This window comes from Anomaloglossus baeobatrachus, chromosome 4, assembly GCF_048569485.1.
Source record: "Anomaloglossus baeobatrachus isolate aAnoBae1 chromosome 4, aAnoBae1.hap1, whole genome shotgun sequence".
Lineage (NCBI taxonomy): Eukaryota > Metazoa > Chordata > Amphibia > Anura > Aromobatidae > Anomaloglossus > Anomaloglossus baeobatrachus.
The window spans coordinates 386,018,977-386,042,330 of record NC_134356.1 but is presented as its reverse complement, the minus strand read 5'-3'; the positions used below and the strand labels follow the sequence as shown (position 1 = coordinate 386,042,330).

Genomic DNA, 23,354 nt, shown 5'->3' with positions numbered 1-23,354 from the left:
TGGCATTAATCTGAGTTTCGTTAGCTATGTCTGAAAATCTAAGGACAGCTTTCTTTTGACCTAATAAATACCTCATGGGCTTTGGCTTCCTTTAGAACATCTGTCATTTGATAAATGGAAACTGGAGCTAACACATTCCTTGTTATTAAATATTAATCAGCAATTCAAGTATAATGGATAGATCTGGACTAACAAGAACTTCTCTAATTAATTTTCGATGGTGTATTTCAAGAATTGGGATAAATATGTAGGTGAAATATAAAATGAATCATTAATTTTGTGACGTTTATAGGGTGGCAAATTTGTTTCTTAGTAATCAAATTAAACAAACTAAATTTAGTTAAACCCAATGTTATATTAGTAGCAGAGGCTAGATCCAATTACAACCCCATGCAATAACTTTTGCTATTAAAACATCCAATAAAAAATGCAACATACATAAATGTACCCCATCGACATCTTTACTTAACATAACAACCTGTGGTCCTTGAAATATGTTTCAATTTGACTGGTGATGAAGCAAACTTAGAGATAAAATAAGTGATTTTCTCAAGTCAGGTAACCACTTTGGCAATTACTATATCAAGCTGAATTCTTACACTATATAAGGTCTCCTTCATACGCCCGTGTTTCCAGTACATGTGGTGCCTGATTCTACACATACTGGTGACACGGACACACGCAGACCCATTAAATTCATAGGTTTGTTCAAACGTTCCATATTTTAACCCTTGTCTGTGTGCCCTTCATGTCGACATGTTCGTTTTTAGCCAGCACATGTCACATGGACCGCACACTGATATGATCCGTGTGACATCAGTGTGACATGTATTAGAGGACACTTATTCACTGGAATTAAATTAATATTTATACTTGCCTGTCTCCAGCGCTGCTGTTGCTTCTGGGTCCCGCTCATTATGTTTCATGAATTTTTACTGCACTGACTGTGGACCTGAAAGCAAATTTGACAGCAGTGCTGGAGACAGGTAAGTATACAAGTTCATGCTGTCCGGGTACTATACGGATGTCATATGGATAGTACACAAGCAGCGCATGAAAACCACACACATGGATATACGAATGGCTATATGAACCTGCACCATGGACCGTCACACATGTGCGTTTAATGCACAGATGTGTGAAGGAGGCCTAATATACACAATGTTAGGATTCTGCTCTGCTTACTGGTTCGAGCGCTTGACATATGACCTATCATATGGGATTTGCATTCTTGCAGTCATGTGCCGACTAGTTACCCAGAATCTGTCTCTCAGTATTCTATCCAGTGCTGCCAAAACCAGCAAATGGAGACAACTGTAAAGGTGGTTTTACACGCTACGAGAATTTGTGATGCACATCCGGCCACTTTAGCGATGTCGTTGTGTGTGACACCTATGAGCGATTTTGAATCATCGCAAAAATGTTCAAAATCGCTCATCAGTGACATGCCCCCCTATTGCCAATTATAGTTGCTGCTGCAGTAACGATGTTGTTTGTCGTTCCTGCGGCAGCACACATCGCTATGTGTGACGCCGCTGGAACGACAAACATCTCCTTACCTGCGTCCACCGGAAAAGGAGAAAGGAAGGAGGTGAGCGGGATGTTCCCGCCGCTCATCTCCTCCCCTCCTTTTCTATTGGGCGGCGGTTCAGTGACGCCGCTGTGACATCGCTGGGACGCTGAACGAACCGCCCCCTTAGAAAGGAGGCGGTTCGCCGGTCACAACGACGTCGCTGAAGAGGTATGTGCGTTTGATGCTGCTGTAGCGATTATGTTCGCTACGGCAGCGATCACCACATAACGTGCCACCGACGGGGGCGGGTGCTATGGCACCCGACATCGCTAGCCGATGCTAGCGATGTTGCAGTGTGTAAAGCGGCCTTTAGAGTGTGTATGTTATACACTGTAAGGATTCAGCATGATACAGTCACTGCAGAAGTTGCTGCCTGGCCCGGGAAACCTCTTTATTATCTAATCATCTGCATACAGTATGGATCAGATCAGATTGCATTATTTTTACTTAAGTCAAAATACAAAGAAATAGGTAAATACATTTGTGAATGGAATACACAGAAGTAAAGCAATCAAGTCTCGTGACACTGGATTTTTTTTTCTCTTTGTATTCACAGAAGCTTGGTAACCGCTGGCCTCTTACTTTAGTCTTTCTTGAAGAACTGTCATGACAGGAAATAGCTGGTCAACAATAAATTGCTTTTAGTTATTAATAATGTAGTTGCTCTAAAGAGTTAAAAAGTTAAATACTTTTCCAGATCTTAAAAGCTGCCATTATGTTATAGCACAAAAAGTGTTTTCCGAGACTATAAAGGGCATGTCCTGCCTCTGTGAAAGTAAAGTGAACTTTTAGAATTTTGTAAAATAGTAAAATAAGTGTAAAGACCGCTTTACACCCTGCAATCTCGCTAGTGAGATCGCTAGCGTGCGTACCCGCCCCCATCGTTTGTGCGGCACGGGCAAATCACTGCCCGTGGCGCAGAAAATCGCCCAGAACTGTCACACTACTTATCTGCCTAGCGATGTTGCTGTGACCGGCGAACCACCTCCTTTCTAAGGAGGCGGTTCATTCGGCGTCACAGCAACGTCACTAAGCGGCCACCCAATCGAAGAGGAGGGGCAGAGATGAGTGGGCCGAACATCTCGCCCACCTCCTTCTTTCCTTATTGCCGGCGGCCGCAGGTAAGGAGATGTTCGTTGTTCCTGCGGTGTCACACATAGCGATGTGTTCCGCCGCAGGAACGACGAACAACATCGTACCTACAGCAGCAACGATAATTGGGAATAGGGGAACATGTCAACGATTAGCGATTTTCGATCTCACGTAGGTTTCACACGCAGCGACATCGCTAAAGAGGCCGGATGTGCGTCACGAATTCCGTGACCCCCAACGACATTGCTTTAGCGATTTTGCAGCGTGTGAAGCGGCCTTTACCCATCATCTCCCAGGTTATCTTTGAGAAGAGGAGGCTATCTTTAACTCTTTAACACCTTGCTGAGAATGATGGTTTGTCTGCCTAGCGCATGCTGTCTTAGTTGCTGATTTGAGCTGCAAGTCTAGAAAAATTCTGTACTTTTGTGTTCAGACACTATTCCTTACAAATTTGCTAATCTTGTCGTTCAAAGTCAGTATTTTTTACCATGGTGTTAAGATGGAAAGACATAAAATAAGATAATGGATTATATCACTAAAATTCATAATTTTACAAAGACTGATGAATAATTACATTAAAAGTAAAGTTTTGTTGCTCTTTTAACTTTTTTTTTACAGTAGCCCTTTAATATGTGTATCATGATTCCAGCTGCTCGAGAGTAACATCCTTTCAACAATATAATAGGAAGTGCTCTAAATGTTGCTCAGTAATTTTCATGCGAAGTACCTCAAAAGATGGAGTGGCAGTTTAAAAAAAGCACATTAAATCTCTCTGAAGACATATAGCCAGGTATGTGACAGCACTACCTACTCTGCAGCTATTGCAGCTTGCCAGAATATAGACTACTGTAGTCCACCCCTAGTGTATAACTAAATTCACCACCAGAGCCCCAAATCCAGAACTAGCAGAATGCCCATTACAGCAGAATCCTAGGAGGGGGCTCATACTGTCCTCTACTTTCTAAACTAGTGCCCTCTATTGTGAGCTACTTTTTTGTTATTTTGTCCACTGTTGTTTGTTTATTTCAACATCCATATATCTTCCCTATGTCCATGCTAGCATCCTTTGTCTTCTGATTTTCATTATGTGAACTATTGTCTGCTGTTATCGGTTTCTCAATCTCCTGTGCTTGTGACCTGGTATCTGCTTCTCAACCCCCTTTGCTAGTATCTTTTTATCTGCATGTTATTTTTAGAGATTTTGTTCTCTCTCATCTGCTTGTTACTCCCTGTGCTTGTTTCACATATTCTTTGAGGTTCTTCTCATGCCCAGGCAGATACTTTGAGGCTTAACTAAGGTATTCTGGTAGTGGCTGCTGATCTTCACCTGTGTCAAGCTCCTCTCTTTTCTGGGCAGATACTTTGAGGCTTACCCAAGGTAGTCTGGTCCTTGCAGCTAATCCTAACCTGTGGTAGGCTCTTCTCATTCCTGGGCAGATACTTTGAGGCTTACCCAAGGTAGTCTGGTCTTGGCTGCTGATCCTCACCTGTGTCAGGCGCCTCTCATTACCAGGCAGTCCAACTGTAATAGAGGTGGTGAGCTTTCCATTATGTGAGCCTGTGTTATCTTTAGCTGCTGGCCCATCTAGCAGAGCTGAACATTTTCAAAATGAGTGGGCTCATCCAGGATTGCGTGAGTGAATGCTTGGACTCTACAAACAAGAGGAGAAAAAAACCTTTTTTTGAGGACTGTATGTTCATTTACTGATTATTGGCAACACAGCATGTTGCTACTGCAGTCAATACCTAAACACAAGGGTGGCTTGTTGGCCAGCCCATTGGCCATTGATTGGCAGCCTTTTCAATAAACTAATCAATGGGGGACCAGGATTTTGACACCCTCCAAGGAGTTGGTCGTCAACTTGAAAGTTCTATATACTGTATCTACAGTACCCTTTATTGAAATAAAGAGCAAAATAGTATAGGAAGTGCTCCAAATATTGAAGGAAAAAAATTGAGTTTATTTATTCATAGAATAAACTCACTTTTTTCTTATTCAGCCTTTGACGTGCACCACTAGTAGTTTGCTTCTATCCTTGGAGGAAAGTTTGGTGGTTATTCTCTTGAGAGGTTTTTTTGCACTTGTATCAATGGACTATGCTATTATTTCCGGGATTCTATACCAACTACAAGGGGTCTATGTCTTTTACTTATATTAGAGATAAAGTAATAAACAATTTGTTGATTTGTAATATTACACTTAATCACAATTATGTGTATCATATTCATCAACAACAGCTGTTTGGATAAAAGAAACCACACTGATCCTACCACTCGTATTGAGGCTCATGTCATATAGCATACAGACGCACAAATACGTATTTATTTCTCTGTGTATTTAGATTTGTGAAGTAATACTGGCTGACCTTTCATGTTCTCTTCTACACAATTGACGTTGGAAGTATTTATTGGAAACAAACTTATAAACCTAAGATTGCTCAACACTGTTTAATGACAAGAATGGCTGTTTCTGGCCTTGCACTGATTATTGTGTGTTTCTGAGCTCGGCATTCAGCTAATAGCTTCTTGTTGTTCTGGGAACTCATCAAAGCTACAGAACGTTCCCATTTTCACAAAAAACCTATGACAAGTTGAGACTTTGCATGTACTGAACAAGCATCATTATGAATTGTGCTGTTGTGGTATTAAGGGACAGGCTGTACAAGTATATAGTAGAGTGTGTGATGTGTTCACTGTTTTCTTTCATTACAATTGTTTGCAGATATTGTTACAATGTGTTTTCATGTTACTAAAGAAGTATATAATAATATATCTTCAAGGGAATCTGTCAGCCACTTTTAGCTATGTAATCAGAGGACAGCATGATGTAAGGATTAACACTAGAAGTCCCAGAGAGGGGTCATTTAACATTTCTACCTTTGGAACCCAGAGACGGGTCAAATGACCTGAAGGATTTTAGCTAACATCCTATAATCACCATCTTTTGTTCTGTAATTAAGGCAATTACTGTCGCACCACAGGACGTTGTTGTTTTCCATTGAGTTTAGCCATTTAGTTTCTAGTTAGTTCTATTCAGTTCGGACTAAGGGTCATTTGACCCTCTTTTGGGACTTCAGGAGGGAGCTCAAAATTTCTGCAATTTCTAGTGTTAAAACACTGAATTGAAGTGTCACTAATCAGGGTACCTACCTACTATCCCAACTATTAGTAGTGTTTTGGATGCACCATATTTTCACTATTTCCAAAACTCTGCGTAGTACAGTGGAAGCACAGTGGATGTGATTTATTGAAATCCTATGCCCACAGTGCTTCTTTTAAACTCAGCATGTCAATTTTTCATGTTGAGTCTCCTGCGTGGGAGAACTCAGTGAGTGCAGCGAAAATATCCTGCATCCAGAACGCCATGTAACTGATCACGTAACCTTAGGCTATGTGCTGTAGTTTTCACATAATGAAGGTTCTATCACTAGGAGATAATCTGTGCCAGGACTACAGGGCTAATGAGCAATTGTCCGACCATGTCCCATCCTCTGATAAGCAACTCACTGTCAATAGACAATGGACATAGAAAGCTGTGTTATTAGCGTTTAGCGTTCTGAGTTTTGCTACATCTAAAAACTCTGATTATGTCACAACTGATGCATCCAATAAACTAAGTGATAAATCATTGCAATTAGGATATTGTTGAGGTGCTCCTATGTGATTGTGCCCACTTGGACTAATTGGATTTAGCAGAGATCCCTGACAGTATCTAATGATTGCTTGAATGCTTGACAAGCTTGTCAATTTCTACCTGATTGGAGATTCATAGATTTGTGCAATACTATATATGATTTTTCTGTATATGGGCTGGACCTCACCTGTGGGCTCACCAGGTGGTGTGGAATTCTTTGGCACTCTTATATTCACCTGTGTATCTCTAATATTGGTGTGTTTCTTACAGTAATTTTATTCCTTTTGGATTTATATTTTAAAATCTTGTTATTAATAAAGGTTTTTCAGTTTTTTCTCAAGAGGTTTGTTTTGTGGAAAATTATTTCTATGGGCCTTGCTATGTTCCCTTGTATCTCTGCATGCAGAAACTAGTTGCATGCATTGCTTAGGTTAAATTTTGACCAATTCTCCAACATACAGACTGTTCAAATCCTGACAGTTTCATTGGCTCCTTCTATGAACTGTAAGCTTTAGTTTCTTCCATAAATATTTTATTGGATTTGGGTCAGGTGATTGGGTGGACCATTCTAGCAGCTTTATTTTCTTTCTCTGAAACCAATTGAGAGTTTCCTTGGCTGTCTGTTTGGGATCATTGCAAGAAGAGAATGGCACTTCCTATATATGCGTCTAGGAGATATTGAGGTGCACTTCAGGTTCCAAAGCCAAACAGTGAGAAGTATACAAGGCACTCCCAAGATGATTTGAAGATTTCAAATCATCTTGGGAGTGCCTTGTATACTTCTCACTGTTTGGGATCATTGTCTTTCTGAAATGTCCGCACTTGTTTCATCTTCATCATTCTGGTAGATGGCAGCAGATTTTTACCAAAAATGTCTTGGTGCAATTGTCAGTTCATCTTTACTTCAATTATATGACATTTGCCACTGCCATAGGATGAAAAAGAGCACCGCATCGTGAAGTTCCCACCTCCAAACTTCACTATTAGTATATTGTTTTGGGGGTGATGTGCAGCGCTTTTTGGCCTCCAAACATAGTGTGTATTATGGCATTCAAAGATTTCAGTTTTGGTCTTATCTCACCAGAATAAGTTTTTTTAGTATGTCACAGGCATAGCTAAATGTTGTTGAGCAGACTTTAAACACTCATGAACATGCTTTTTGTTCAGCAATGGAATCTTGCGTGGTGAGCCTGCATACAGTTAAGGGGGCTTTACTTTTTTTTTTTTTGTGGTAACTGGAACCTTCAGCAGTTTAGAAATTTTTCTGTAACCAATGGCAACAGTATGTTTTGCAACAGTAAGGTTGGGAAGGTCTTGAGACAGCTGACTGGTTTTACCTATCATTATATGTTTCTTGTGTGGCACCTTGGTAATGAGACACCTATTTATAGGCCATCTGTTGAAACAGATGATATTATTTTTCATTAAGCAGCAGGATTGATTTCTAATTACTGATAGATTTCAGCTGGTGTCATGACTTTTGATGGCTTTTTGCACTTTCATTTCATCATGTGTTCAATACTTTTTCCCTGTGTCATTTCTTATTATTGTACATCACTAAATTTGATTTCTTTCCCTGTGCGGATTGGATTGTTTATATATATATATATATATATATATATATATATATACATACACACACACAGACACATATTTTTCTTCCTTTAGATGCATTGCTGAAACTGTGAGTAGTGCTCATAAATTGACAGAAAAAATTATTATGCCAAGTGACCACTCTCATTTATATGAAAAGTAACCTTAATCCCATGTATTTTGCTGTCTGTGATGGAACTTTTGCTCTATTCAGGATTCATGACTAGGATTTCATGGCTTGAGTAACACCTAATAGTTTAGTGAAATGGGCAAAACAGTAGGAGAACGAGAGAAGATTTATATGCTATTCAGTGCCTATGAAAAGCTGGATTTACTGTGGATTTCAAACTTTACATTGCAATGGATAAAATGTCCTAAAATCATGCTGAGAAATTCCACTGGGTATGAATGGGGTTTTGCCATATCCCATTCAGTCGCATTGTATTTCTGAACAATCCTTTTTTCTTTTTAATAAGGGATTGCGACTAGCTAGCACTGTTTTGGGTACGTGTCCAAGATGCTTTGCTAATCCCAAGCAATGTTCCTAACCATATTCTGCTTACCTAATTCCAGCTATTGAAGTCCCTGCTTGCTGATATTTTGTTGTATATCCGAGAACTTACATTTTTCAGTCAATGTTGATTTGTTGAAGTCAAATATGTTTCTCATCTTTCAGAATTTCAACTTTCAGTGTGATATTACACAGAACGGTGGATCACACTGGTATCTATTCTTAAAGAGAATCTGTCAGCAAGTTTTTAATACCCCATCTGAGAGCAGCATGATGTAGGCAAAGAAATCCTGAATCCAATACTGTATCACTTAGATTAATGGGTGCAGCTGTTCTGACACTAGCAGAAATTTCGAATTTTTAGATTTAGCCATCTAGCAGAGCTGAGACAGCTGTCCCCTCCCACACCAGGCTCTCTATAGAGATTCTAAATTGAAAGTGAGGTGTCAATTAGAGGAGGGGGCGTGCCAGACTGCTGTGTGCAATGAGAATTCCTGTTGGTTATTCAAATATAGCTAAACAACAACCGATCAGACCTTGACAAGACAGACATTCCTGAATTCTACGTTTTAACCCCTGCAGTATTCTGTCTTCAGATTACATAGCAAAAAACTGCTGACAGGTTCCCTTTAAATATGTAAACCTAGGTTTTCATGCACCTGGGATTGTAGAAATGAAGCAGTTTTGCACCAGTTGTATATTATTACATATTTTCCTGAATTCACACTGTGATCAATGCTGATGAAAATATGCAATTTTCCAATTCTCCAACTAAAAGGTTCACACATTATTAAAAAAAAAAAAATCATTAAAAGTCACCAGTGTGAATGTGTCCTTATAAGTCAATATTTTTATTCTTAAGATTTCTTTGCTTTTCCCACAGACCTGCTTCTGTCAAACAGCTGTATCCCGTTTCTGGAGTCATCGTCTGAAAGCCTTGGTTTTCAGACCCTGCTGCTTGATGAAGAGAGGAGCCGACTGTTCCTTGGAGCTAAAGATTACATCTATATGCTCAATCTGGTTGATGTAAACAAAAATATAAGAAAGGTTGGTGTGTTTAAAACAATGTTCTTTTGATAAATGTCTTTTCAAACATTTCTTCCAATGAAGTTACTTCCTGGGGAGTACCTCCAGTGGATGCTGAGCTGTGTTATATGAACTTTATGTACACAGACTGACACTGGGCTTTTTTGCTAGAAATAAACACAAAACACGAAAGTTATAAACATTTTTTGTGATAACGGTTCAGACATGCATCATAAATTACATGGATTTGTCTATAGAACTGCTAATTTTAGAAGCTAGTCCACACGGTGAGTCTGCTTTGCTGCTCTTCTGCATGGCTCTATTTATTGTCCCTTGCTAGGACAGATTAATGCTAAGTCGTGATCAAATACTAGTCTGTGAAATCAGCATTTTCTAAATGTACTTTTTGTCAAAAATTGTCCTTATTTCTTAGAATGGGATCTGATTCTTAAAATAATTTTCCACTGTCTTATGATAGATCATCATTATCAGTATGAGATATTTGGGGGTCTGACAACCAATTCACAGAGAGTCGACTAAGCCTGAGTTGGACTTTCTGAACTTCAAATGGAATCTGTAAGCAGGTTTTTACTACCTCATCTGACGTAAGCATGATGTAGGAAAAGACATCCTGAAACTAATGATGTATCACTTACTTTACTGGGTGCAGCCATTCTGTCACAATCAGAATTTTTAGACTGAACATGTAGTAGAGCTGAGAGAGCTGTCCAGCCCACATGAAGCTCCCTTTAGAGATTGTACATTGACAGTGAGGTGTCAATCACGGCAGGGGGCATGTTGGACTGCCTTGCACATGACTTTGTAGTCCCAGCAATGATGAGGGTCAAACATAACAAATAAACAAGATGGACCTTGACAATACAGGCATCCTTGAATTTTCTTTGTTAACCTTTGGAGCATGCTGGCTTCAGCTTACATAGCAAAAATACGTAATTACTTACCGGTAATGTTTTTTTCTCTGAACCCATGACGGCACCACGAGAGAGGGGATCCGCCCTTCAAGGACAGGAAACCTCCATAATAAAAAGGGGCGGCACCTCTCCCCGCATCAGTTGATTACCGAGCATGACAGGACCTCCAAAACAAGGAACATCGTTAAAACATAACCCACCACCATAACCGCCCAGTGAAGAGGAGCGAAAAAGGAAGCAAACCAGCAATGTAAGGGTGCCGTCATGGGTTCAGAAAAAACACATTACCGGTAAGTAATTACGTATTTTTCCAGCACCCATGACGGCACCACGAGAGAATTACAGAGATGAAGACCTAGGGAGGGACAACAGTTTGCAGAACCCATCTCCCAAAGGTGACGTCGGTGAACGACAAATCAAGGTGATAGTGATTAAAAAAGGTGGCTGGAGAAGACCAGGTTGCCGCCTTACATATTTGCTCGATGAAGACCTCTGACCTCTCCGCCCAGGAAGATGCCATCGCTCGCGTGGAGTGCACCTTCAGACCAGGAGGTACGGCTTCACCCCCGGCCGTGTAAGCATCAGAGATGGCATCCCTGATCCACCTGGCCAAGGTGGATTTAGAAGCCTTAAGCCCCTTCCTACAACCCTGGAAGACTACAAACAGAGACTTATCCCTCCTCCCTTCTGAGGTGACCAACAGATACCATTGAAGACAACGCATAACATCCAGGCAATGCCATCCCATCTCCTCCGGAGTAGAAGGGTTGGCATAAAAAGAGGGGAGCACTATTTCTTGTGATCTATGGAAGTGGGAATGCACCTTCGGCAAATAGGCAATCAGCAGCAGCCACCCTTATCCCGGCCCCTGGCGCCGGTACGCCGTGGTAAGGAGAGGGGGGGGGCGGGAGTAGGGAGGGAAGGAGCCCGCGCGCAGACAGGACCCCCGTGGATATGCTGCGTCGGGAGAGCCCTGCGGCCGACCAGATCTTACCTGGTCCCCGCAGGCTCCTGGTGCTCCTAGAATCGGGCACGCCGCACGCAATCCTGACCCTCGTGGGTCCACTGCAGCAGCTCCACAGCACCTCGGCCGACCGCAGCAGGACCCGTGCCGCTGCTAGAGTCGGCCGGCCGGGCGCCGGACTTGAATCTTCGGCCCATCAGGACCTTCTTGGATCCAGTGGATCCCTGGAGGCTCCCTGTTCAAGGACAGGAAACCAACTGATGCGGGGAGAGGTGCCGCCCCTTTTTATTCTGGAGGTTTCCTGTCCTTGAAGGGCGGATCCCCTCTCTCGTGGTGCCGTCATGGGTGCTTGAAAAAATCTGCTGACATATTCCCTTTAGGGTAAATACTGAGATTCTATTTGTGATTCGCAAAAAAACCCCACTTGCCCAACACTATTTTTCACACAGCTGAAGCAGGAGTGAGTGGTATAATTTTGGTTAGCGCAGCTGAGCGGACTTCTTCATAATGCCCAACAGCTGGGACATCACATCACAGTTTATAAATCAGATCTACATATCTTGTGCAATGGTGGTCAGTACACCACTGGGCTATTGGCGATCAGTGGTTGTCTGGACAAGAGTTGGATTTCATCTCCAGATTCACTGGGTAAGCAGAGTAGACAGACCATAATGATACAAATCTCTCTCTTCCCCCTCCCTCTGCTGTCCTGTTCAGTACAAAATCTGCACAAAGTTCAAATTTTGGGGGAAATTTGGTGAATCTGTTGAACTCAAATTTGAAAAGATCTGTAACCTACCCTAAAGGTCTGCTCCTATAGGTTCCTGGAGCAGCCTGATGTACAAAGTGTATGGAGCAGAACACTACTATTCTATCACACTGCTTAGTGGCTACTCCAAGGTATGGCAGATCAAACTATTTAACTGAATAGGAAGAGAGCTCTAAAAGACACTAAACCATGTTTAGAGCTGTGGTACTCTGCTTTATAACCACACCCACAGTACTGATTAGCAGATTACTGTCAATATACAATGTACACAGAGAGCTGTGGTGTAGGCAGGTTAAGTTTTCTGAGCACTGCTACATTCTACATCTAAAAACTGTCATTGTGTCACAACTGCAGCAACGAGTAAACTAAGTGATACATCGTTGCAATCAGGATATAGTTTCCTACATTATGCTGCTCTCAGATGAAGTAGCAAAAACATGATGAAAGATTCCGTCTGGGCCCTTTCACACTGCGGTTTTCTCCACTCTCAATGGTGCCGTCGGGCTTGCATGTGAACTCCCTGCAAAATGGGATTCGAATGTATGCGCCGATGGGGCCATTGACTATGATGATGCAGATGGACTCACCATGTTCTTTGTCGTGCACCTACTGTAGGAGGGCACTCCAATATAGTAGACTGCATTTGGGTCTCTGCCTTGTATTACATGAAAACACCCAAAAATGGTGAATTAGAGAGCACACAATGACTTTGTCTGCACCACTATAGTCAAAGGCCCCATCAGCGCCACAACAGGACTACTGAATGTGGAGAAGAAAACAGTGAGAAAAGGGCCTAAGACTCATATCTATGAATATACTATTACTCTGATCTGTCATGTGACCTGCTCAAATTAGTGGCACTAATGTACATCATGACCTGGTATGAAGCCTTACAAATGTGCAAGTGTTAGGACATGACAATGTTCAATAGTGAGGGCTATAGTGAACATAACCTTGACATCCCTGCTTCCCAGACTAGTGGACCACTGAGCATGTATGTCAGCCATAACAAATGTGCCTTACAGTGATTGCCAATATATTTGGAATAAAGTGATTCATTTAAATAAATGATATGCCTGCACATATGATATTGAACCAAATACATCAGTGTGATATGATTTATCAGCTTTTAGGTCTCGCTTACCATGGCATATAGTATGGAGGAGTGCATTGTAAGAAAATCTCACATTGCACTCGGACCAATGTTAATCAATGATGTAGGTCAGAGCTGAGAGGCCTCCGCATTAAACAACTGAGAAAAGAAATTGTAGCATGATGTTATTGGCAGCATGTTAGGATGACATGCACCCATTCAAGTCAATGAGTGTGAGTGAAACATTGGACTGCACTCGGATGTCATCAGTACAGTCCCAGATACACAGAGACAGACAATGGAGAAAATGGAGAAATTAATCTCTTCTTCTCCACACTTGTGATCAGATTATTCAATGTGAGAGAATTGGGTCACAGTATATGACATCAGAGAGCAGTCTGATATACACAGAGACAGACAATGGAGAAGATGGAGAAATTAATCTCTTCTTCTCTTCACCTCTAATCTTATTATCACATGTGAGAGAATTGGGTCACAGTAGATGACACTCGGATCACACTTGCAGCAGAGCCTGAGCCCAATGTCATTACTATTTTGCATCCAATGCATTACGCCAGTGTGACCCTGGCTTAATGCTGATATTAGATAACCTTCTGTATGTTTTTTAAAATTAGCTTTTTATTTTCTACTTTACATCTGCCATAAAAACACAACTAGAAACATCTTAAATGGGGCATTAGAATCCTCTTTATAGACAGATCTAGTTGTAAGATAGAAACATGTGAACAGTTTCCTTCATCTCCTGTCCTGTGGTAAATACCAATCTGTCAATTTACTGCATCATGCTATCTTTGCACTGAAATACTATTCAGAAATATAATCTAGCTAACCAATGGGAAGCGGTCGTGTCATCTGTATGTAGCAGTAGTAGGACATCTGCTGCCGGCTATTTTCAGATGTGCTAAATTCGGACCTCGGTAAATCAAGTGTTGTGTTCCATGCGCTATATTAAATATAGATAAGACCCTCCTGCATTATATGTACTTATATAGATTATAGCTCAAACAATGACATTTTCAGGGAGATTAGAAATTGTCTGCTGATATTATTTAATAATATTATCAATTTACTTAATCTCTAAATTTAAATCCGTGCCATTAAACTAATGTAAAAATATATTTATAGTACACATATGTACATATTTTATTTTTTCTTAAATTATATTCTCACTTCTAAATGTTGGGGTGTCGGTGCTAAGATCTCGACAGATTGACTGCCTGAGTGCACCCACAAAGTAGAGTCTGAATACTGCTCTATGTGGAAGCTAAAGCGGGCTTTACATGCTGCGACATCGCTAGCATTTGCTGGCGATGTTGAGCGCGATAGAACCCGCCCCCGTCATACAGCTGATATGTGGTGATTGCTGCCGTAGCGAACATTATCGCTACGGCAGCGTCACACGCACATATCTGCTCTGCGACGTCGCTATGGCCGGCGAACCGCCTCCTTTCTAAGGGGCGGTTCATGCGGCGTCACAGTGACGTCACACGACAGGCGTCCAATAGAAGCGGAAGGGCGGAGATGAGGGGGACGTTACATCCCTCCCACCTCCTTCCTTCTGCATTGCCGGTGGAGGCAGGTTAGGAGATGTTTGTCGCTCCTGCGGGGTCACACACAGTGATGTGTGGTGCCGCAGGAACGATGAACAACATCGCTAATAAGCAGAAAACGATTTTGTGTTTCAGGACGACCTCTCCGCGGCAAACGATTTTACCGCTTTTGCGATCGTTTAAGGTCGCTCAAAAGTATCACACACTGCAATATCGTTAATGAAGCCAGATGTGCGTCACAAACATTGTGACCATGACGATAATTCATTAACGATATTATAGCGTGTAAAGCCCGCTTAAGAGCTAGCATCTGAACAATCTGTTAAATGATTTACAGGGGTATCAAAACCCTGATCTCCACCTATCTGAGTCTACAAACTATAAAGAATATTGTCAAAAGTGTTGTTATATTTTAATGTCGTATAGATACACTTATTTATAAATACAGTACGGTGCAAGATTAGGTAGGTGTGGAAAAGATGTTGCAGAGAAGAATGCTTTAAAAGGTAGAAGTTTATTGAATTTATTTATTAGTAAGTTAACTCCCACACAGTATAATGCCCCCACAGCCCTCCAAACATTATAATAGCCCCCATACAGCCCTCAAAACAGTATGATGGCTCCACATGCAGCCTAGTACATGATGTGATACCCCTCCATTTAGTATAATGCCCTTCGATATACTATAATGACTAGCATTCAACCCTCCACTCAGTATAATAGCCCCCAAACTCTATAAGGGCTCATATACTATATGTTGGCCCCCACACTGTATAGTATCCCTTACTCAATATAACGGCCTCCACACAGCTCACAACACACACTACATACACAAAGTATTATGGCCCTCCAAACAGTATAATGGCTCAAGCATAGCCCTCCAAAGAGTATAATTGCACCCATAAAGCCCACCAAACTGTTTAGAGGCACTCAACAGTAAAATGAACCCAACATAGCCCTCAAAATTTTATACTAGCCCTCATGTAGTGATCCAAACAGTATAATGGCCTTCAAATAGCTCTGCAGACAGTATATTGCACCCCATGTAGCCCTCAAAATAGTACAATTGCCCCCAGATAACCCTCAAAACAGTATAGTGGCACTCAAAACAGTAAAATGGCCCCCACACAGCTCTCCAAACAATACAGTGTCCCCCTCATAGTCGTCACAACAGCTTAATGACCCCCACATACCTCGCCAAACAGTACAATGTCCCCTATGTAGCCCTCCAAATAGTTTAATGTCCTCCACACAGCCCACAACATAGTATGACCTCCCAATGAGAACAATGTACTCATCTATATAAATAAAAATCTTACTTGCGTTTGTAAAGATCTGCTTATCTCAGAAAGTTCCCAACTGATTGTTGTGAAATTTTGACACAATGTCCCCCCGAGCCCCGCAAATGTTTTGGTCCACTCATCGCGATCCATGCATGTGCGCAACCGCGGAAAATTTCAACCGCGGAAAATTTCAACTGTTCGTAGACTAACAACTGCGCTATATGCTGCGTCATCGCGATCCACGCATGCGCGCAACTGCAGAAGATTTCAACTGTTCACGATAGACTAACAACCGCAGTCTATGGTTGGAAACAAGGCGAAACAATGCCAACAGTATAGAGATCATTTTCTTACTCACTCAATTGACAGATGATTGTACAAAACATGATCATCCCGTCAGAGATTTTGTGTCTGTGACTGGAATGGAAAAAATTTTATATGCTGGGAGCAAGGTGACTGTCCCATCACAAATTTTGTTTCTGTGACTAGAATGGAAAAAAATGTTATATTTTGTTTCTGTGACTGGAATGGAAAAAAATGTATATGCTGGGAGCGAGGCGAAAACTTGCTACCGCTGATCAACAACACCAACAGTTGAAAATGACGCTCATTATCTCACTCACTCAATAGTCAAAAAAATGACCGTCCCCTTACAGATTATGTTTCTGTGGAAAAAATGGTCAGCAATGACGTTATTGCAATCTAGGAAGACGGTTTCTATATTATTCTAATGTTGAATCCATATATATATCCTATCCAATGTACTTTTATACATTTATTACATAAGACTGTTTGTATCTGCTGAAATAGCCGCTTTAAACATTCAAAGTTCGATTTTTATCTGCTAGGGTGCCCATTTGTCAAAGATCTATTACTAGCGCTCACAAGGACCGGAATCTTTTTTCTATATTCCATTTGTCACAATCGTCATCTATTTTTTCATTGGGTCAATTGACGCATTGCTGACCGTCAATTCACCATCCAGCATCTCTACAACAGTAGTCGTATTAATCAGCCAAAACTCTGCAACGGCACGCGGCTTGCAGTCAAAAAATTGATGAGCAACATAATAGAAGCAACAATTTTGATGGAACCTTACAAAGGTGAAGATGTCCTCATTCCTCAAATTCCCATTATTCCATCTGATATACCATTTCAATTCAAGAGAGTGCAATTCCCTGTTCGATTGGCGTTTACAATTACTATCAACAAAGCTCAGGGTCAGTCTTTAGAATTGTGTGGTCTATATTCACATACGGATTGCTCCAGCCAATGGTCAATTTTATGTTGCATGCTTTAGGGTTGGCAAACCAGACAATCTTTTTATCTGTGCTGCCGATGGTAAAACCAAAAATATTGTATACCCACAAGTGTTGACAAATTAAACTCTTGCTGGAAACGTATCTTCTGTTTCATTTCTTATCCGATAAACTAGAATGTGCCACAGCGAAGCGTGGCCGAGTAAAACTAGTGATGGTATAAATATTGTGTAAAAAATTATAATTGTTTATATAAAAAAATATTTAACTAATTATTTGCCAACTTTTTAAGTTACAAAATCTAAATTTTAAGCATCACAGCCAAGTTTGTATGCTTCAAACTTACTGTAAATGTCTAACATATTTTCTGAGTTACACTTAGTATTTAATAATAGAACAAGCTTTTACAGCTAGGTATTTTCCATGTCTAGCCATCCCATAAAACGTTATATATCAATTTCACAAAAGTTAAGAGTCTCCATCTAACACACCTATAATGAGAAAAACACAAAGTTGGAAAACACACTTTAGTAAAATAAGGAGTAGATGAATAAAACCCATTCGCTAGATAGCATCAGAAATACCCAAGGATAAGTAAAAGGTACAGAATTGCTAAAACAATCCTATACCTGTGTAATCACTGGTGAGTGATTTCAATTAAATGAAATGTAGTGTAAGGAATCTGATCGGAGAGTCGCTACAGTAGACCTCACAGTTAAGTGATTAGACCTTCAGCCCAAGAAGGAATAAATATGCTTAAGTGAAATTTAACAGAATCCTAAGATTAATATTACAACTAAAAGTAAGAATAGGGCAAGAATCTTATATAATGTATCAAGTGGATAAAATTAAAATGAAATACATTGCACTGGGAATTGCCTAAAATTGTCTGAAACATCAAGTTAAATACTCTGTGTGAACAGGAAAGAAATGAAAATCTCAAACAGGAAAAATAACTCACTTGCCAATTTTTGGTAGTGAAATATTTATAGTAGCATCAACTTGCAGACATGAAATTTTCATATATGTACCACAGTGGCTTTTCAGCTCTGCAGTGAGCTGATTTACTGCTTGCTCTGGCCATCTTTTACCATACGTCAGAGCCTTTTCCCTTAATCTTTGATGTTCATAAAAGTTAATACTTCTTTGTTATAAAAGTTTGCTTCTAATGAAAATAGTCTGGGACTTTATAAAATGACTATTATCTCATCTACCAGCAATGGCTTCTGCATGTTATTATATCATTTCATTGCCAACTACATATTACATTTTACCTAGTATCTATGGAACTTGTGCTTCACTAAAAAAACGCAAATTAAATGACCATAATGGAAGGACTTTAACAAGCACTTATAATCAAAATGTAATATTATCTAGTATCAAGTGTAAGCCTTACTATTCATTTTTTTTTATAGTTTAAGGTTATAAATATTTTTCCTTTTTTGGACACATTGGCTTATCATACAACAAAGTATTAGCAGATTGCCTTTTTTTAACTACAGTAACATTGTAAAGGAAAAACAAATGATTAATTTAACTATTATGTATAAGGGTATTACATATATACTGGTGCATTAAGGAAGAAGTCTCAGTATATATATATATATATATATATATATATATATATATATATATATATATATATATATATATATATATACTGTATATATTGTTTTCTCTAAACCCTCCTAATTATGTTTGTGATGTAGTACAATTTACCAATTTGGTCTTCCCCAATTTCCAACACTACTCTGGTCCTCTTCTGGCCCACGTGATCGCTTATTTGCTTTGCAGTCCCACTTCTGTGGAGCTTTTTTTCCAATATAAGTCTATGACAATCAAAATAAGGTTCCATACATTTAACCTGAGAAAGATGTGAGCCAGATAATCTGAGTTCAGGTCACGTTGGGCCATAAGAGGACCGGAGTGATGCCAGAAATCAGAAAAGGTCACGACCGATGAGTATTTTAAAACATTTGCATTACATCATGTCTATAATTAAGAGCATTTAGGTAAATAATTCCTGATTCATTGAGAGGAATCTGTTACTGGATTTTTGCTATTCCATCCGAGTCCAGCATGATGTAGGGGCAGAGAATCTGATTTCAGCAATCACTTACGAGTAGAGATGAGCGAACCGGTCCCGGTTCGGATCGAGGTCGGTTCGCCGAACGGGGGTCCCGTTCGAGTTCGGTTCGTCGAACGTTCGACAAACCGAACTCGAACGTAAAGGCTATAATGGGAGGCAATCACAAACACATAAAAATGCATTATAAATGTACACAAACAGTTAATAAACATTGCCATAACACTTACCGGTCCTCGCGATCCCTTCTGCACTCTGTCTCCTGCCGCTATTCCATCCGATGATCGCTGAATCCTCCCAGTGACCTGCACTGCCAGCAGAGATGCAGGACCTATCGTGACGTCAAAATAGCCATGTGACCAGTCACGTGGCTATTATCTCATTGGCTACAGACTGGTCACATGACTATGACACGTCATGTAGGACCTGCGAGTGCATCTCTCCGGTACACGGTGCACATATGTGTATCGCCGTGTACCGGCGACATGCTCTAGCACACGGTCGACTCCCCATTCCGTTAGGGACCGGCTGACACAGCCGGTCATTAACGGAGATCACCGTTGCCATAGCAACGCAGTTAGCGGTGACGTCACCGCTAACCGCGGCTCCGAGAGCACCGTTTCTATGGTAACGCGTCTGTCAGCGTTACTGCTGTTACCGCTGACAGCCAGCACTGATCACTCACGGAGTGAAGGCTGCACGCTGCTTCCCGATTGTAGTGAGGATTGTACTGAGGATGAGGTTCCCCAGCCCATGATGGGCTGGTGCACCTCATCCTCACTACAATCTTCACTACTACTACACTAGAAAGAAAGAGGACAGAAGAGCAGGATCGTGGAGGGCTGACAGGGGGTAATAAAGATGGAGTCTCTAATGTGTCTGTGTATTTATTTCTATTAAAGTATTTTTTCTCTGTGTGGTGTTTTTTTTAACCCTTTATTGGAGATTCTTAATGGCCGGGTCAAACGTGCCTGACATTAAGAATCTCTGGCTTAACACTGGCTAGTAAAACAAAGCCAGTATTAATTCATGATTACCCAACAAGCCACCCGGCTCCAGGGCTGTTGGAAGAGTTGGATACAGCGCCAGATGATGGCGCTTCTATGAGAGCGCCATTTTCTGGAACGGCTGCGGACTGAAATCCGCAGCAGAGGCGCCCAGAAACCTCGGGCTAACCTGTGCTGTGGATTCCAATCCCCAGCTGCCTAGTTGTACCCGGCTGGACACAAAAATGGGGCGAAGCCCACGTCATTTGTTTTTTAATTATTTCATGAAATAAGTGAAATAATTAAAAAAAACGGGCTTCCCTATATTTTTGGTTCCCAGCCGGGTACAAATAGGCAACTGGGGGTTGGAGGCAGCCCATGGCTGCCTGCTGTACCTGGCTAGCATACAAAAATATGGCGAAGCCCACGTCATTTTTTTGGTGGGCAAAAAAATTCTGCATACAGTCCTGGATGGAGTATGCTGAGCCTTGTAGTTCTGCAGCTGCTGTCTGCTCTTCTCCATACAGATAGACAGCAGCTGCAGAACTACAAGGCTCAGCATACTCCATCCAGGACTGTATGCAGAAGTTTTTTGCCCCCTGAAAAAATTATGTGGGCTTCGCCATATTTTTGTATGCTAGCCAGGTACAGCAGGCAGGTACGGCTGCCCCCAACCCCCAGTTGCCTATTTGTACCCGGCTGGGAACCAAAAATAAAGGGAAGCCCTTTTTTTATTATTTCATGAATTTCATGACATAATTAGAAAACAAATGACGTAGGCTTCGCCCCATTTTTGTGTCCAGCCAGGTACAACTAGGCAGCTGGGGATTGGAATCCGCAGCACAGGTTGGCCTGAGCTTTCTGGGCCCCACTGCTGCGAATTGCAGTCTGCAGCCGCCTCAGAAAATGGCATTTTCATAGAAGCGCCATATTCTGGCGCTGTATCCAACTCTTCCAGCACCTGCCTGCTATACCTGGCTAGCATACAAAAATATGGCGAAGCTCACGTCCTTTTTTTGTATTTTTTTGGCAAAAAAAATGAAAAATGCTTCCCTGGATTTTCCATTGCCAGTGAAGGTAACACCAAGCAGTGGGGGTTAGCAGCCAGTAGCTGCTTGGATTACCCTTAGCTAGCAATACAAAAAATGCAGCGGGAGCCCATATATATTTTTTTTAATTATTTATTTAAATAACTAAAAATAAAATGGGCTTCCCTGTATTTTGATTGCTGGACATCACAGTGCTGTAAAAATAAATCTTTAAAAAAATGACGTAGCGCTCCGCGGTATTTTTGATTCTCAGCGCAGATAAAGCAGACAGCTATGGGTTGCCACCCCCATCTGCCTGCCGTTACCTTGGTTGGCAATCAAAATACAGGGAAGCCTATTAATTTTTTCTATTTAAAAAATAGTTAAAAAAAAAATGACGTTGGGTCCCCCCATTTTTCATAGCCAGCTAGGGTAAAGCAGACGGCTGTAGCCTGAAAACCACAGCTGGCAGCTTTACCGTGGTTGGGGATCCAATGTGGAGGTCCCCTTAGGCTCTTTTTTATAATTATTTTATAAATATTAATAATTACACAATAAAAGTAGGGTCCCCCCCAAATTGGATCACCAGCCAAGGTAAAGCGGACAGCTGTGGTCTGGTATTCTCAGGGTGGGTAGGTCCATAGTTATTGGGCCTTCACAGCCTAAAAATAGCAGGCCGCAGGCACCCCAGAAGTGGCGCATACACTAGATGCGCCAATCCTGGCGCTTCACCCCAGCTCATCCTGTGCCCTGGTGCAGTGGCAAATGGGGTAATAAATCGGGTTGATACTAGCTGTAAAGTCACCTGAGATCAAGCCCAGCAGTTTGTGATGTCATGGCGTCTATTAGATACCCAACATCATAAACTGTCAGTACTAACAAAAAAAAAAATCGACAAAAGAAATTTATTTGAAAAAACAGTCCCCAAAACATTTCCTCTTTCACCAATTTATTGTAAGAAAAAAAATAAGGGGTCCCACAACGACTCTGGACCGTCTAGAATATGGGGGGGAGACACTCAGGGAACGTATCCCCCATTTTCTAGGAGTACGGACCCTTCATGTGAGGAGTGTGGGTGCAATGAATCTGCACTCACTCTTCTCGGGTCCACAGCAGCAGAGACCATGTCGTAATGGTTGTTACCAAAGCTGCAATGCCCTGCTCATGAGGTAAGGGCATGCCTAATCAGGAGAACTACTGTAGAGGAAGCTCTGCTCACTGGTATATAGGTGCTCAGAAGTAATAATAGATAAAATTAGTGAGTAACCTCGGCACTCTAAATCTCCCAGACTAAGTCAGTAAGTCACAACGGATAGTAATGCAAAATCACTCTTTATTGGTCCGTATTAAGAAAAAATAAATGTTTCATAAGCATATATGTTTTTGTCCAAAACAAGTTACAAATGACGTTTCGGCCTGAGCCTTCGTCAGATTGGACTTATCTGCATGTAATCATGAAAAATGACAATAATCAGTATCACATAAGAGTGAGAGAACAATAACATAAACTCGAACAATGTAGAGGTACAATTGGGATGCAGCAAAAAAATTGCAACACAGCAAGAAATGAAACACATGATACAAATGTCATAATACAGTACAAGGACAATATAGTAATGACAATTATGGGGTCAGAGTAGGCTTAGATAGCTCTGGTACGAAAGAGATGTCAATCATAAAGTAACATGTGCAGTAGGTGTAGAGCTACAGTATGCATGGCAGAGCTAATGGGTAGACCGACCATAGAAAAAGAATGAAGAAAAAGTGGAGAAAAAGTGGAGAAAAAAATGGAGAAAAAGTGGAGAAAAAGTGGAGAAAAAGTGGAGAAAAAGTGGAGAAAAAAATGGAGAAAAAGTGGAGAAGAAGTGGAGAAAAAGTGGAGAAAAAATGGAGAAAAAGTGGAGAAAAAATGGAGAAAAAGTGGAGAAAAAAATGGAGAAAAAGTGGAGAAAAA

At 41.0% G+C, this 23,354-nt stretch overlaps 1 protein-coding gene across 1 annotated transcript in view; it reads left to right on the top strand.

Moving 5' to 3' along the window:
• The window catches only part of SEMA3D (semaphorin 3D), a 301,084-nt gene that overhangs the window by 122,633 nt on the left and 155,097 nt on the right, over positions 1-23,354 (top strand). Inside the window, exon 4 of the mRNA XM_075343494.1 lies at positions 9,287-9,450. Within this exon, the coding sequence (XP_075199609.1) occupies positions 9,287-9,450 (164 nt within the window). The remainder of the gene's footprint in view (positions 1-9,286; positions 9,451-23,354) is intronic.